Source organism: Phaenicophaeus curvirostris, chromosome 21, assembly GCF_032191515.1.
Source record: "Phaenicophaeus curvirostris isolate KB17595 chromosome 21, BPBGC_Pcur_1.0, whole genome shotgun sequence".
NCBI classification, from domain to species: Eukaryota; Metazoa; Chordata; class Aves; order Cuculiformes; family Cuculidae; genus Phaenicophaeus; species Phaenicophaeus curvirostris.
The window spans coordinates 5,680,533-5,697,652 of NC_091412.1; the positions used below are offsets into that span (position 1 = coordinate 5,680,533).

At 47.9% G+C, this 17,120-nt stretch overlaps 1 protein-coding gene across 1 annotated transcript in view; it reads left to right on the top strand.

Moving 5' to 3' along the window:
• Positions 1–17,120, top strand: part of MNT (MAX network transcriptional repressor) — a 44,101-nt gene that overhangs the window by 22,108 nt on the left and 4,873 nt on the right. Inside the window, exon 5 of the mRNA XM_069874231.1 lies at positions 16,027–16,219. Within this exon, the coding sequence (XP_069730332.1) occupies positions 16,027–16,219 (193 nt within the window). The remainder of the gene's footprint in view (positions 1–16,026; positions 16,220–17,120) is intronic.

Below are 17,120 nucleotides of genomic sequence, written 5' to 3' on the forward strand. Positions count from 1 at the left end.
ATTGGAATGGCTGGGATTTGGTCCGTCGACTTGACTACTCTGGTGTGCCTGTGCTCTTCTGTGTGCCCACCATCTGGGGCTGAAGGGGCCTTTGGTGGTGTAATTGCAGTGTTCTAACCATTCAGTGAAGTGAAAATGCAGGAGTTCTGACTGTTAATGGTGCAATATTCCCATACTGGTGTTGGGGACTGTCACCGCTTCAGGTACAGCGTCAGCTCCCTTGCCTGGGGCGTCACTCGAGGTGACCCGGGGGTGGCTGGAGCACTGGGACGGGGCTGTCAAGTGGGGCAGTGCTGGGCTGGGATGAGGTCAGCCAGCCCGCAGCAAAGGTCACAGTGACCTCGGACTTGTCCCAGCTGCCTACCGTAGACTCTGGCCGGGAGCGCGTGTGCCAGCATCCACCTCCATGTGTGCAGAGAGCACATGGCAAGCACCAGTCCTGGCGTGGCAGGACTGCCCTCCCGAGGTGGCCGCGCCGCACCCAGCACTGGCCCCACGGATGGGGAGCGTGGCATGGCCATGCTGCTTGTGTAACCCTCTCCCTGGCGCTGTATTTGCAGCTTGTGGTGCCTCACCTTCTCCTCTCCTACTGCAGCCAGAGCCTCTCCGGTGGCGGCTCACTCGCGTTCACAAGCGGCAGGGAGTATCCCAAAAGCTGAGTGTTTTCCTTGGCAGCAGGCTTGCCGTGGGTCTGTGCGTGAATCACGGGATGCAGCTGCACTAAACGTTTGAGCGCTCTGTTTATTCGTCTGAAAAAACTAGATTATTAGAAAGCTGATTTGAATTTTCAGAGTTCAAAATTAAAAATGAGTATTTTTTTATTCTTTTAATTCAGTTTGAATTTAGCTTTGATCTATCTCAACACCAAGAATGTGCATTGGTGAGGGGTTGGGGTTAGCCACTGTGGATGATGCTCGCCTCTTCCCAGAGGTTACACAGAGCGTGGGTGGGATTGTGGGCTGGGGCACCTCTTCCCAGCTCAGGGAGGGTGGGATGAATCCCAGTCTTATCTGCAGACAAGAGCACAGAGTAAGTCTTTACAAGAAGAAAACAAAAGAAAAGTTGCTGCCTTGGCAGGGAGTCTCACACCAGACTTGGTGCATTTCACAGGCTTGGTGCTTACCTCTCATCCTCAAAAAGAGAACAGAGGATTTGTACAAAGGAGATTTAAAAGTAAAACTTCTTATTCTCAATGTACCAAAGTAGTTTTTCACTAAACGGGGAAAAAAACCTGCCAGAAACCCAAACACAGTCTTGGAGAGGAGGAGCGCAGCGTGCCAGCCCTGCAGCTCTGCTTCACTGATGATCTGTGCCTGCAAGGAGTATGACAGTGCACTAATGGTTGCAGCCGCTCTTCCTGCAAAGTCTTTTTTTTTTTCCCCATTCCAGCTGGAACTTCTTAGAAACAGGCTGTTTGTTTCCTTGGCTGGATTTAAATAGTTGTATCTGCATCAAATCAGATAAGTCAGAAAGTTAAATTCCGAACTTCCCATGGAGCTGTCATTTTAATTTATTCTTGGAGTTGGGCTTGAGCTCTGCAACAGTAAATTAGAATCTCTGCAATTAAACACACTGTTGCACAAAGGAAGTTAGGCTGAACGCAGCTGGAAGTTAGTAATCCTTTTAAATGGTGATTCAGTTTAGGCGGTGTAGGCTGTTGGGCTGTGGCTCTTGGCTGAGGCAGTTGTCCCTGCAGGTCATGGCACCGGAGTGGGCTCTAGTCCTGAGCGCAGAGCCTGTGACGCAGCACACTTGTTACGTAGGGTACCTCACCCTTCATTCTTTGCTTTCTTCACTAAAGAACATGAGTAAAAATTCTAGAGGTCTCTGGATAGTTCCCAAGATGCATGAAGTGATGTGGAAAAAAATGTAGTAGGAAACAAAAATGCTGTTTGTTTTGAGGGAGCAGAGCCCTGTCTCTTGGCTGGGGCAGGCCAGCACCTGCCACGAAAGCAGGGAGCAGGCAGGACAAGCCTATCCGCTCACCGGAGAAGCCTGTCCTCTTCCAGGAGAGCCACACTGCCGAAGGGAATTGTATTGTGCTTCCCTGGTGCTGGAGAAGGTGCTGCTGGGGTGGCGAGGGAGCGGAACCGTGCGCAGAAGACGTCGGGCACGGTTGGTAGTCAGGATATCATGCAGCTGGGTGTTTTGATTTGATTCTCTTTGAAGGATTCCTTGCCCCCTAGGAAATGTTGTAATCATCTTAGTTGGAAGCTAATTGAAGCCCTTAAGCAAAACTGTTTTCTCTTCTGTGTGTTCAAACTGCGCCTCTCACTGTGGTGCCTGAACACTTTCCAGTTTCAGGGGTTATTTTCTGTTGCATATTTAGTGTAGGACAAGGTCCAGGCAGTTTGCTCACCAGGTGACATCAGGACAGCCAAGATGAGACAGCTCATGAGCAGCACAGCCACAGCCAGGCAGGTTTCCGATGGTGCTGCTGGCAGGCCTCCTCATTTGCTGGTTTCCCCACAAAAATCAGAATTAAATGCTGACTAAATAATAACGTGCTTACAAAATACCAGACAAAGCTGAGCTTCCCAGGGCCTGCAAGAGGCAAAGAGTAAAACCTTTGAAGTTTGCAAAGCAGGGCACCAGCGCTATCCAGACTACTGTGTGTGCTGCTGAGGCACTTGTAGAAGCGCGGAGCGGTGTTCTGTGTTGAAGGATGTTGGGCCTTCAGAGGAGCATTTGCTCTATTGAAGAGATCAAACTTGCTTACAAATTCATGGAAGCCATTTGCCAGTCCTCCTTGCTGCTTGTAGTGTTAGAGGTAGAAAGTAGCTATGATGAACTTAGGACAAATTAGTCTCGTTATAGGTCACGTATTGCTTCAGAAAGGGTAGAATTTCTCTCCGTCCCAGGAGCGAGGGTTGGTGGTGTACCCTGCATCCCAGGATATTGGAACAAAGCCACCGACTGACACCATCTGAAAACCTGCCTCTCTGCCTGTCATCTTCCCAGGAATCACCTAGAGGCATTCTTATTGCAAACCAGTCTTTTGCTTTTCCTGGCTATTTGCACTTAGGGAAACATGTAAATGAGTGGCAGAGCCATTTAAAAGTTGCAAGACTGCCTGTGTGAACAGGCTGCAGCCTCTTGCTGTCCTTGAACTGTAGACCAGCTAGCTGGGGGGAAGTATTTTACCAAAGTAAAATAGTCTCCATCTATGTGGTGGAAATCTTCACCTTCCAAGGCTGGAGCAGGAGCTGCGCTCAGCTCCATCTCGGCTCCTTGCAGGGAATGCCGGCAGCACCTTACAGCTTCCCTGCTCTGATGCCTTTCTCAGGAGCTAAAAAAAAAAATGCTCATTCTAAAAAAAACTCGTGATGTACTGGGCTCACGGTAATTGACATCTCTTTAGATACCCAAGTAAATTACTGCATTGTTCGGTTTGAGGGAACTGTGCCCGGTTTCCTCATCTGATTACAAATGCAGCTTCCTCAGCTGAACTGCCTTCACACGCCGTGCTCTGGCCTCAGCTGACCTGCTGCTCGGTCACTGCTGCTGGGGCCGATGGGACTTTCCTTTGTCAAATGTAACTGCTTGAGGCTGAATTTAAAACAAGGCAAAAAGTTCATAGGTCTTGGATCAGTTGGAAAGAAAAATAGGAGTTCAGGAAACTCAAACCATGGCCACAGGTTTGAGTTAGGCGTTAAGGGAGAAGCAATTCTCCTAGGTGGGAGAATGGGCTCTGTCCCTTCATAAACAAAACCCCAGAATCCTGCAGCAGAGGATGTGTCAACATCAGTCACTGTAACTCCATGAAGGAGTCTGGTTCAGTTTTTCACCATTGGCATCTTGGTTACTTTGACTTCCCTTGTGTCAGTTCCCCTTTGTTGCTGCTGTTGCAGACTGCGTTCTCTGCCACCTCTCCTGCCCCTGCGGCACATTCTCAAGTCCCCTGGCTGTGCTGAGAACACAGGATGCCATGTGAGACAAACAGTAAATTACAGAGCTGACTCCTGACCTCCTGCCAGGAGCAGAAATCCATTGTGAACCCATTTACCTGTGTTCATCAGTAATGCTAATTGTTTATTGGAGATGTTTGTATTGTTTATCCTCACTTGGCCTCTTTTGGTGTTTCGAGTGCCTGGAGCAACATGCTGTGCACCTAAAAGTGGTGCAGTTTTCCATCTATGCCAACAATAAATGATGGAATTGACTCCCTTAAGGTCAGAATGTATACAAAGTACCATCCAAGGATGCCTCAATAATGCACATAAATAAGCCTTTATGCTGACCTTTTTAATTGTGGGCATGCGAACAGAGCAGATACTGTTTTCACATCTTTTAAATTTTCCTGTTAATAACCACAGCATCCCTTTTTCTTTTAGTTTAGTTTTATTTATTGGTCATTTTGTCAGTGCCTGAACACAATAATTCATCCCTGTCTTGTGTGGAGGAGCACAAGACTAGTGGATTTTTGAAGTCTCATCTTAATGCTGAAGTTGGGGTTTAGGTGTTGGTAGAGGGGGACCCTGCAAACATGCTGGTTCCTGGTGTCAGGAGATGCTGTGCCACAGACAGACACCCCATGCATCTGAGTGAGCATTTAGTCTTGTATAAAGCACAGAGCTTATTTACATTCAGGCATTGCAGTGGCTGGATTATTGATTGAAATGCATAAGCCAAACTGCTGAATCCAATTAAGTTCCCCACCTTGAAAAGTGTAGCCATAACTGCTGTTACTTTATTCTGTGGCAGCTACTAGGAGGATATAGTTGTCTTCTGTGAAACTTGCCTTGTAAAAACTGGGTCCATTGATACTTTCAGTGCCTCCTTCATGTGAACGGCTCTCACATGCCAAGTGGTGCTGCTTCGTGTTGTTTACCTGACCTGATCAATTGATTCTATCTTATCTAATTAGCTGGAATTTTGTTGCCAGTAGTTAAGGCTTCCAGCAACAACAGGCTGTAGTCATGCAACGTGGTGTCATCTGTAGATTTCTGAAAGACATGAGAAGTAAGATCTTTAAAAAATCGTGTTTAGTAAAGCAAAGCAAGTTGGAACCTGTTTAAAACTGTGAAACAGGTAAGAATTAGAATGTAGAGCTGATCTTCCACTGGACTCAGTGAGAGCTGTTCATGTGCTGCAAGTACAGGATCTGGTTCCTGTCCTTGATGGCATCATTGAAGGGTTGATTTTAGCTTCAGAGGCACAACATTGATCTACATCGATGTGGAAGATGGGTGCTCAACCAGAGAAGCTCAGAGAGCTACCAGTCCCTTGGCACTCAGCATGCCAATCTGAGCCAGCCAGCCAGGCATTCCACTGTCAGGCCTGTTTTAATAGCTTCCAGCATGTAGCTTGGACTGTGCTTAGCATGTGGTAGCACTGACGTCATTTTCCCATTGGATGACTTGCATGGTCTTTAAGTAGACGAAATGTGGGATTCCCATCTTGAATCAGAGCTTGGTACTCAAGCTGGTGTATCCACCAAAACCAATGTGGGCTCCCAGGGAGCTGTTTTCTGAAACCAAATCTTCTGCCACCCCTCCCCGGCGGCAGCGTCATCTGCCTGAAATGAGGCTTCAACCAGAAAGGAGTCAGTGGGGTCTTATTTGCAGAAGTGGCCTCAAAACGTGTCATTCAGTAGAGTGTTTAAAAGTGCCCAGTGTCTGAGCCTCACTGAGTGAGTGGAAGCTGTTTCTTAACCTTTGCCAAAAGGGATGGTGTTTTTGAAGTGTCTCCCTCCTGACTCATACACAAGAATATGGAAAGGGTAAACAGAATTCTAAACTTTTACCTGTTTTTAATTGTTAAAGAATCTACGTCTATCGTACTGCTGTCTTTTAAGTAGTAGTTTAAAGAAGCACTCAAAGGTGTAGAAACCAAAGCAACCTGGAAGTGGAGCACAGCACAGGGTTTCGAAATGATGGTTGTGTGGGAGCTGTTTGGGTGCTGCTGCTCACACTGGCTGTTGTCTGACATTGGGGAGCAGGCACGGGAGAGAAGAGAGCACACGTGATGTGATGAAAGCAGTGATAATTACAGCTTGCTTGTACAGGCTTTATTTTAGATGTAATATTGAAGAAGTCACCCACCTTTAAAACAAGGCAACCCCCAAAATGAACAAAAAGACCCCACTGACATCCTCACTGTTGGTTTGTTCTGTGGTTTTCTCTGTCTGACGGTGTCAGGGGCCCCATGACAGATGTTGCAAGGGTAGTTTGGATTCCTGTTCTTCATAGCAGTCGCAAAGGTGCATGTTGATCTTTAAAATTACAGCGGTTACCAACTGATTAAGATTACAAACAAATAGTTGCAAAGCAACAACAATCGTTGCATGTGCTGAAGAGCCACGGGGTTCAAACCCTGCTGTAGAGAGCTTGGGTGTTGTAGCTGTCAGCACCAACCTTGCTGGACATTGTCAACTGCAAAATAATAATTGAGGGGGATTTTGAAGCTGACTGTCATAGAGCAGCAGGGAGGTGGTATCAACTTCATCTCCGGTTGTTGTGCCGGAGTGGTATCAACTTCATCTCCGGTTGTTGTTACTCTGATGTGACATGTGCTTTGCATGATGTGGAGATACAAGTTCAAGTTTTACAAGGCTCCCAGTCTCAGTTGTTATTTATGAAAAATAAATAGTGACTCTGATCTGCCTGTGCTTTGGGTTTGCCCTGCCAAATCTTGTGTTATCCGAACATTTCTCTCCGTGCAGCTGTGGCTTCTTTTTTGTCTTCCCTGCCCCTTTGGGAGGACACATGCTGGCTGTGGGAAGCAGGCTGACCTGGTGGAACAATGAAGCTCCTCCTGCACAGGATGCTAACACATACATTGAATAAGCAAACCAGAAAAAATGGGTTAATTTTTTCCTAATTTGTTCTTCTTTTATCTGTCTTGCTCATCTTTTACATCATTATGAGTTAAAATACTGTATCAAGTTTAGTTTAGAATGCCTGTTTCACTGTGGAGGTCTTATTGTTTTCATGAAACCCTTTTGGTGTCGTGCTTTTCACTCAGGGGCAGCCAGTGAGGCTGTAGGAAAAAAGAGTCCACAGCCTGGTTGTGGAGGTGTTGGGTGAGGACTGTGGTCTTGTGTTGCTGAGATCCATCTTGATCTGAACTGAGAGGCTGCTCAGGTCAATTTGAGACACCATTTAGGGAAAATAAGACCTTTGATGGCTGGCAGAAAGAGGAAGGAGGATGGCAGGTGACCTGCTGCCCTGTACAAGGTAGGTGCGGGTTGAGTGCCATCTGTTGGGCAGACTCTCAATCTTTTGCTGTATTTATATTTTAGGAGAACAGGAACTGGCTTCCTGAGGGCGGGTGTGCATTTTTCTGCAGTGTTAAAATAACTTTTACTTTGCTCCCTTTCTCAGAAGGCCGAGATCTTGGAGGGGAAAATGTCTCTGAAAGAAGACTGATGTCATTCTGCAGACGTTCTGCAGTGATGTTAGTGCTGCGCAGGTTGGGTGGGTTTGCAGCAGGCTGTATTCTTCCTGTATTCTGCTCTTCAGGAGTAATGTGTGTCGAGACTTGGAGCTGGCACCTTCGTGTTGCTCCATATTTAAGAATTCCATGGGGTTTTACCTACTTTAAGGCAATCTCGCAGCCCAGTGGGACGTGCAGTAGCGTACACAAGAGCTTCAGCCAGGGGACCACCTTCCTGAGCAGCAGCAGGGAGTCCAAGTGCCAGCACTGTGCAGGCAGGGTGGGCATCGCAGCTGCCACACCAGCCAGCGCTTGCAGCCCTCGGCCCTTTAGCACAGAGGCAAAGATTTTTACTGCTGTGAGTGGTTTTGATTCATGACCTTGCACAGGCATGGGAGTCAGTTCGTATTTAACAACTGAGTTTTACATTCTCCTGCTCCCACTGTGGCCATAACAATAAGTAAGGCAGGTCACGAGAAATCCTCTCGTGACCCAGATCTGCTCCATGGGCCGTAGGTGGAGCCGTTGGTTTGTAACTGGCACTGACCTCCTTAAAAGGATGGAGAAACAGGGAAGAGAGGTGGTGCTGGAGGATCAACATCATTCTCTGAGTCACTAGGACTTCATCCTCCAAAGAGCACTGCTGGGATGGTAGTCCTCTTCTGCTAGGGAGGGTGGGTATCTTGGAGCTCCTGGCTGTTGGGACCTTGGGGCCACCATCACCTGCCAGGACTGCTCTGGGACGTGTGCTCCTGTCCCAGGCAAAGCTCTCACCTCCCTGCTGTTCTAGGCAGCCACCCAAAGCCCAGCTAGTGCATCGTGCCCATTGGCTGAGCCAGATTTGTAGGAATACAAACAAAGGGAGCGCCGTACCCGGGATGCATCCAAAACTCTGCTTTATCTCCCCCAGCAGCTGCTGTGAGATGCCTCCAAGAAAACCACAAGAACACTGCAGCAAGTAGATGTAGCGATAATGCGTCTCCACATGAATCTCCTCCTCATCTCTAGCAGCAGGAGGTCTGGCTGTAGGTCTACTGTGTAACTGCTTGCTGCCCTCCAGACCTGCTGTCAGTGCATCAAATGTAGGATCAGGAAAGACTTGTGTGGGTCCCACACCCAGCAGTCATGTCCTTAATAGTAATCACTCATTGAAGGGCAGCACACTTTATTTTTGCTTGCAGAAAATTATTACAGCTATACCAGAGAGAGATTTCTAACACTAAACAAAATAGTTTATTTGGAATATTTTCCAAATAACAAAGACCATAGTATTTTGGGGTATTTTGGATATCCAGAATCCATTAGCATCACTGAAAATGTCTCACTTATTTCCTGAACGACAGAGATTGTTAAAAAAACAAATACAAAAAAGGAAAAACACACAGCCAAACTTAACACCCGGTCATTACAAATAATGCTTTTTATATTAACATTGGATTTCCCATAGGCTTGGAAGTGATATCAAGGGATAAACCAGATCTGCTAAGCTGGTAGAAGCCAGCATGGTTTTGGTGACTGGCCCTGGATGTGGCTCAGCCTTTTCCCGATTTCTGTACTGTGTGTTCCAGTCATTTGCTGCATTTTTTTTATTCTTTGCCTTTCTGATTTGGGTTCTTCCTACCTTCTGCTGTAGTAACTGTACTGTTCGTACTTTATCCGAGAGCGGTGCTTCAGGAGGCTGGGTCTTATTAGATCTGCAAGGCCGGTGCCAATAGCTACATTCCAGCTCTATTTTTGTTCAGAGATTGTGTCCCAATGTCTTTATTTTAATCAGGAGTCTTAAGTGCTAACAGTGTGCAAATAATAATTGTAAATAACAATGCGCATTCTCATTTTCCCACGATTTCTCTGCTCCAGGCAGGTTTCCCATTCTGTCAAATATTTCTATCTAGATATTCATCTCTGCCCTCGCAGCCAGATGGAGCAGTGGTGGGCGCACACAGGCACCGTGATGAGGAGCTCCTGCCCAGCAGGTCTCCCTTGTCCCTGCAGAAGAGCCGGCGCAGCCTCTGCAGCAAACACTTTGCTCATTCCCTGAAGTCGCCGTGCTGGCTGCGTGCGTCTGAGGGTGAAGTCACCTCCCAGAATCCAGTGGTGCCCTTTGGCTGCCTTCCTAGTCCGGGGGTTAAACACATGGCAGAGCCGGGTCACAAGGCTGCTGGCAGATGATCCGCTGGGGCTGAGAGACTCAGGCAGACCTGCGCCGGGGCTCACACCATGCTGCAGATCACCTTCTTTCCTCCAAGGGATCTCCAGGGCAGCAGCTGTGACTAGGATTGGATCAGCTCACTGCAGGGTGCTGTGGTCAGTCCTGCAAGGGGCGTGGAACAGCCACAGTTTCACCGTGCAAGTTCTGTTTTGGTTTGGTGCTCATGTGAATTGCTAGCTTTGAGAGCTTCAGAGGAACTGGTGCACAGACAGTGGTAGCCAGAAGTCCTTGTTCTGCTCCTCCTCTCCCTCAACACACAAGCTGTCACTCCTCACCATCTGCTGAGCACTGGTTGCTGCAGGACCCCTCCCCACATTTTCCCCATGCTGATTACTTGGTGTTAACAGCTCAGAGCTTTGGGCTGACCCCGTCATGATTTTATGATGTATCTGGGGAAAGCGAGAATGTAATCCTATTCTGAGCAAAGGTATTTGGGGAAACCCATGGAGAAACTGCTGTGGTACAGATCATGTGTGCGTAGCTGCACGTGGGTGATGTGAGTGGGACAGCCGCTCCTATCTTGGGAGAGCAGCGTGGTAGCAGTGCTGTGGCTGCGGTGGTCGCTAGGGTGGTGCTGCTGTGCTGTGACCCGTGTCTTCCCATCAGTGGTACCAGCTAGCACATCCGGCACCACTGCGGGATTTCATCTCCAAGAGCCAGCTGAATGAAGCAGTTACCATAGAAACCTTGGCTTTGGTTCCCATGGCAACCAGACGGGGTTTCACACATACAAGCAGAAGGAGAGGTACCACTGTTGCCTCTGCCAGTGGCCTGATCCTGCCTAGTGCTGCTTTCCACAGACTTGAAGGGCTTCTTGGCATCAGCAGGAGCTTGTGTCCCAGAGGTCTGTGGTGCAGGAACAGGTCCTTTGCAGGCATGCTCTGGTGGGTGCCGCCACCTTTGCTGGCACAGCTTGCTGGTGCGTACACTCGCTGCCACAGCTGGGGATGGTGAGGCTGCCTAATACCATGGGGGAATCTGGCTCTGGTGTTTCCTGCTTGTGCGGGCATCTCCTTCATTGCAGCAGGCTGGGTAGTGTTGGGGCAAGTTATTTCTGTAGGTGCTGGGTTTAAGCAAACAGCTCATCGCACCTCAAGAACTTCATAGGAAAGTTAGCAAGGTTCAAAGCAGGAATGTAAAGAATGGATATAACTGATGCAGACCCCCAAAGTATCATAGAGTCATAGAATGGTTTGGGTTAGAAGGGACTTCAAAGCTCACCCATTTCGAACTCCCCTGTCATGGGCAGGGACACCTCCCACTGGATCAGGTTGCTCAAAGCCCCATGCAGCCTGGCCTTGAACACCTCCAGGGATGGGGCAGCCACCACTTCTCTGGGCAGCCTAGGCCAAGGCCTCCCCACAACCGACAGGAAAAAAAAAAAGGTATTCTTAATAGTTATTCTGAATCTCCCCTCTTTCAGCTTAAAACCGTTCCCCCTCATCCTATCCCTGCCCTCCCTGATCAAGAGCCCCTCTCCAGCTTTCCTGTACCCCCTTCAGGTAATGGAGATTGCTCTAAGGTCTCCCCACAGCCTTCTCCAGGCTGAACAACCCCAACTCTCTCAGCCTGTCCTAGTACTTGAGGTGCTCCAGCTCTTGGATCATCTTTGTGACTCTCTCTGGAGTTGCTCGAACAGATCTGTATTATTCCTCTGCTGAGGAATCCAGAATTGAATGCAGGGCTCCAGGTGAGGTCTCGTGAGACCAGAGCAGAGGGACAAAATAACCTTCCTTCGTGTATATGCGAATCTAAACTCTGTACAGCAGTGGAAAGCCTGACCAGCTGGGTCAGGTCTGTATGGAATCATGTGGAGGTCCTGAGGTGGGATTGCTTCTCACACTTTCCCTGGACCAGCAGCCCCTGGATTGCTGCAGCAGCTGTGATCCCAGTAACAAAGAGTTAAAGAATCTGGTTCAAAATTGCAAATTGCTTTCATGATTGCTCATTGATGAGGAATTTTTAATTGGTGAACGCCGTGTAATAAACACAACAGCTGAAATATGCTTTTGGAAAAGCTTGTAATTGAAAGTGTGTTTTTAAATTGCAAATATAATGTTTAAAAGGGAAGGTTTTTAATAAGACCTTTCAAACCTCACTGATGCCAACTATGGAGCTAGTGTTATTCTTGAGGCAAGCCCAGAGAAAGCATTGGGGACATTAGTTTCAATCTTGACATAAGAATAAGCAATTTAATTACAGCCAGCTATAAAATGGAAAATTCTTACAGTGACAAATGACTGTGGCTGCGTGGGGACAGCAGTGGTTTTGTTTACCAAATAGTGGCAAGAGGGATGCCCACAAGGACCAAATAGCAGCTCTGAAAGGAAAGATACGGATCTGTTGGAGCAGGTTCAGAGGGGGCTACAAAGATGATCTGAGGGCTGGAACACCTCCCATCCAGGAAGAGGCTGAGAGAGTTGGGCTTGTTCAGCCTGGAGAAGAGAAGGCTGCAGGGAAACCTTAGAGCAGTTTCCAATACAGAATGGGGCTCCAGGAAAGCTGGGGAGGGGCTCTTGATCAAGGAATGCAGGGAGAGGATGAGGGGGAGCGGTGTTAAGCTGAAAGAGGGAAGGTTTAGACAAGATATTAGGAAGAGATGTTTTCCTATCAGGCTGGGGAGGCCCTGACCCAGGTTGCCCTGAGTCGTGGCTGCCACATTCCTGGAGGTGTTCGAGGCCAGGTTGGATGGGGCTTGGAGCAACCTGATCCAGTGGGAGGTGTCTCTGCCCGCAGGTGAGTTTTGGAACTGGGTGATCTTCAATGTCCCTTCCAATCTAAACCATTCTATGACTGTACAAAACAGTGAAAAGAACGGGCATGGAGGAGCAAAATGTTCCAATTTGTCTTGCATCAGGTGTTTGCTGTCACTGCAATTGTGCTGCTCTTTGTTAAATAATCCGTGTGCATAAAGGCTGCTTGGAGGCCGACAGCTCAGTGTAGAGGAGGGAAGTCACATACTCACGGGAGCAAAGCAAACCCACATATAGACTTCTGTTTGGTCACTGCCATTTAAATCTTAGACAAAAGGACTCTTCATCTCTGCCCTTACTTCCTTGTCACTGTTTCCACCCATGTGTGGTGCCAGCAGACGCTCCTAAGTGCCCATGGTGACTGCCCTGGCAAGGGTTACAGCCAGAATCAGGTCCCAGGCCCTTGGTCATGCAGGCACTGCTAAGCAAAACATTTGCTCTTAGCCTCAAAATCAGGTGTATTTTCCATCGGACCACTCTTGTACTTTCTATTTTATATATCTTGCAGCAATACTGATTCCTGCAGCAAACAATTACTGTGCACTTCATTTGGCCTCAGCTCCCTGTGTTGCATGCAGTTAGGAGTTAAACTGCACGAACTGTAAATGTTTGGAGTGAAATGATCAACTTGTTTTCACCAGAGCCAGCAGCTGATCTGCAAACCTTCCCAATAGCCAAAAGCCAAGGCATGGATGGATTCACATGAGAATGAGGAAATCCATGGTTTCTTCCTGGGGGTAGATCGGCTTCCCTCACATCAGGGTCAGGGTTTCCTTGGTCTTTTAAGTGATCCTCTTGTGGTTTTTTTTTTTTTAAGAGCATAGAAGTGAAAAATAAATCAGTTTTAAAGTTGTAGCTTCCTTACACTGTGGAGTAAAAGTTGCCTGGGCAACCAAGGCTTCCCATTCCCTAACATTAAAAAAAGAAATGCTACAGTCATTGCTGCATAAACATAAGGAGAAGGGTCTGTGCTGAATTTTGTTGCTTGGAAAAGAGCAGTCTTGGGAGGTTGTGCGTCTGTTGAGCTGGCAGGAATCACACTGCCTTTCCTGGTACACGTGGGTTGTGCTCAAATCAAGCCTCAGTGGCTTTGGGTTGAGAAAGCCCCGCTGCTTTGTACCGACCAGAGACACCAAATTATGGGGAGCTACCCCTGCCCTTCTCCTGGGCTTGGCGGTCCCAGTGTGCGTCAGTCCGTGCCACTCTCTGAGGCAGGTGGGAGCACAGAAATGTGGATAACTTCAGTGACTTTTCCAACCTGAGGAGGCAGGATCAGTATTTCATGAACCAGATTAAGCAAAGCAGTTGACACAGGGCAGCTGCAGGTGTGATTCCATCTGCGTGCCCCGCTTTTCTTAAACACCGGTGTGTGGATGGCAGCAATGCTGTCCAGGTGCAGAAGAAGGAAGAGGCACTGGGTCTGCTCCGACTGGCTCTTTGAGGTCAGCTCTGAGGCTGTACTGGCCAGGGTGCCCTTTACAGGAGCAGCCAGAGTAGCATGTGGTCATGGTGAGTGGCTGCAGGGAGCTGGCATCCTGTCAGGCCATTCCCACCCGGGGAGTGCTGGGGCTGCTGGCAGTGCAGGGGGCAGAGCCCGCCGGGTAGGCTTGGAGCATCACGACCCCAGGCCAGTGCTGAAGGAGTAGAGCACCTGGAGAGTGACAGACCCAGCTCCCGGGCCGCTCGCTGGTAGGCTCATCCTGCTGCTTGCTAAGGGTTTGCCTTTTCAGTAATTAAAGGTTTGTAACTAAATACCAGCTGCTCTGCCAATACCTCATAGTGGTACTTTCCCCTGGCTCTGGGAGTCTTCTCTCGCAGCAGGGAGGGAACCAGTTCTGCTTGAGTATGCTTGTGTGGGTGCTGAGGCTGCACGGATTTCTTGCTTACTTTTCCTGGAAAGCTGTGTTACTGTGTTGTGTCCTTTCATTGTCATGCCCTGTGAGTAACTGCATGGAGAACGTGCTTGCAGAGAAACGCTGCAGAGAGAGGCTGGGCTTCTGTCTGTATTCAGTGATTTGGGTCCCAGGCTTTTTGATTCTTGCTTCTTTCATGGTTAGGGAGTAAAGGGGAAGGTATTCAGCTGAATTCTCTTCTTGTGTGTTTAAACCTGAGCACAGGAGCATGCACCCTCCTCGTTGCCTTAGCTTTGCCCTCTGTCTCCCACCCACATCCCTTCAGCTGTGAGGAAATCAAAGCACGCGTGCAGCTTTACTCTGTTTTCTGGGTCAGGTGAAACACTTCGGCCACGCTCAGTAGGGCAACAGACGTTAAAAACTAGCCTAGAGATTTTGAATTCAGCCATGTACAGATCTAAGTACCATCTCTAGGCTAGAAGTCTGCACTGGTGCAGAGCCAGGACTCCAAAGAGTCCCTGTACCTTCATCTCCTGTGCCAGCAGACTTTCCCTCCTGGGGGTTCCTAGTGTAAAACTTGGGTATTGAGGAGGTGGCATATCCACTGCCTGATGATGGTTTAAAAAGCAGTGGTAGGGACGGAACAGGTCCCTTTGCTGAAAACTGCCCCTTTCAAGAGGCTTTCAGCTGAGGTAAAGCCAGCTTTGACAGCCTCGTTAACAAGAGTTGTCTTGGTTTACACATCTGGAATGACTGCGCCCTGCTAATATGCATTGTTTGGCCATCTTAAAAATAGTTCCATTTTTGTTGTTATGAGGACAAAGGTTCTTTTTCTTACTTAATTCATTTTACTTTTCTATGAGAAGAAGGCAGGAGCTACCCTGGCTGTTATGTTGGCTGAATTAAAGGCCTGGTTGAACAGGCTTTAAAGTTCTTCCTGGGTAAGTTTTGAGATGAAAGACCAGTAGAACCGTTGAAACACAGGAGGTCAAGTTCTGATTGGAGTTGTCCTGGAAAACTTGAGAAATAAATATAGAGCACGTATTCAGAAGACCATGAGTCTGGTCCTCTGCCGCTCTGCAAAGCACAAGGTTTGCTTTTAAATACAGTGGTTGCCAGCAGCGAGCGAAGAGCATCCAGGCAGGCTTGGTGTAGATGGTATTTTCAGAAGCGTGTGTGTGATTTAGATTCCTACTGGTGAAACTTAACTTTAGAAAATGGACAGGCTAATACATGGTTTTTGTAGAGTGCTGGCCTGGGCTGGGGGACTTGCTATTCAGTGTTATGCTGCTGGCTTAAAAATCTCATCAAACAGTAGCTTTTGTGAGAATCAGCTACTATTTTTCTGCTGCAGTGCTCACCAGACCACTATCAGTCAGCCATTGTCCTCTCGCCTGGCAATCAGAGGGAACTGCACCCGTTTCCTTCCATCTGCACCTCCCCACCAGTCTGCGATAAGCCCTGATCCTCCTCAAGTATTCCTTAAAGCAGGTGAAGTGAGGATGGTGTTGGGGACCAACTATTGACCCCTGTCCCTCTAAACTGATGCTGAAATGCAACAAGGAGCTTCCTTGAACTGAAGCAGAAGAGAGGAGCAAACAGAGTCCAGGTTTATGTTGCTGCACCTCGAACAAATATGTCTCTGGGACCTCAGACAGCCTGCTTCATGGTCCATGAACCATTTGTTGGTGTCCTCCACAGAGATTCTTTCTTGCCAGTGTTTGCACACACACCCTGTCAGCAACCTGTGTTTAGCTTGGGAAGTCTGCGGGGTGACCAGGTTAGTGTAGATGATATTTATCTTCATTCTGTTTTTTCTTCCCTCTGTCTTTAGACTTTAAAGAGAAAAGAAAAAGAATATGAACATGAGATGGAACGGCTGGCAAGAGAGAAGATTGCTACTCAGCAACGACTGGCAGAGTTGAAGAATGAGTTGAGCCAGTGGATGGACATCTTGGAGATAGACAGGATCATTCGACAGACAGTTCAGCCAGAGGATGACCAGGCATCTACCTCGACAGCATCAGGTACCCCTAATTACTCTCTTGTTGCAGTCATCGCTTTATGTCACTGACAGTTGAATAACGGTGGTGGGGATCTTAATTTAGCACTGTCAAGAATTCTTTGCATTCAGAATAAAGTAGAAGATCTTTAAGTGTTTCGTAATCGTTTATGTTGGCCTAATAATGCACTGCTCCTTGTATAAAGTAAACTGAAAATTACATGTAACATTACGGAACGGTTGGACTCGATGATCCGGTGGGTCTCTTCCAACCTGGTTATTCTGTGATTCTGTGATTACGTAGATACAACATGCAGGTTTGTACATTCATTCTGCTCATACCTCACATGGAGCTCCCTGCTTTCAAAAGTTAGTTTTCCTCTTGCATGACTATGCGCCCCTGCTCGTTAGAAGTGAGTGGTGTATAAGCATCCTGATGTATTTGTGCATGGATGTGAGAGGGTGTTCAGTCATGTAGAGAAGAAGGAGTCACCAGAGCATTTGAACAACGTAATGAGCCTTCACGTTGTGTGAAAAGGATTCACCGTGAAGATGAAATGATACTAATGAATATCTGGCGTGCTGTTCCCAGTAAGAAGTTTCTGTGAGATAGGAGAGTGCATGCTTTTCTCCGTACCAGTGATCTGCAGCAGGAAGAATAGGCAGTGCATGGAAGTACAGTGCTTGCTATCCGGAGATGGGGAGGCTGTAGAAGTCCATAACCATTGGCAGCAGTTCTTCAGATTGCACCAGTGTTTGCTCTTGGCACTCCAGGCAGATGATACAGTGGGTTCCAGGAAGGGAAAACCTGAGTTCTCTGGTTCATTCAGGCATGTCTTGGGCTCCTCATCACCTCTGAACATACTTGCAGACTCCAAGTGTAGGCTGATGGAAGCTGAGCATAGGAGTGCTTTGCCAATAGGATT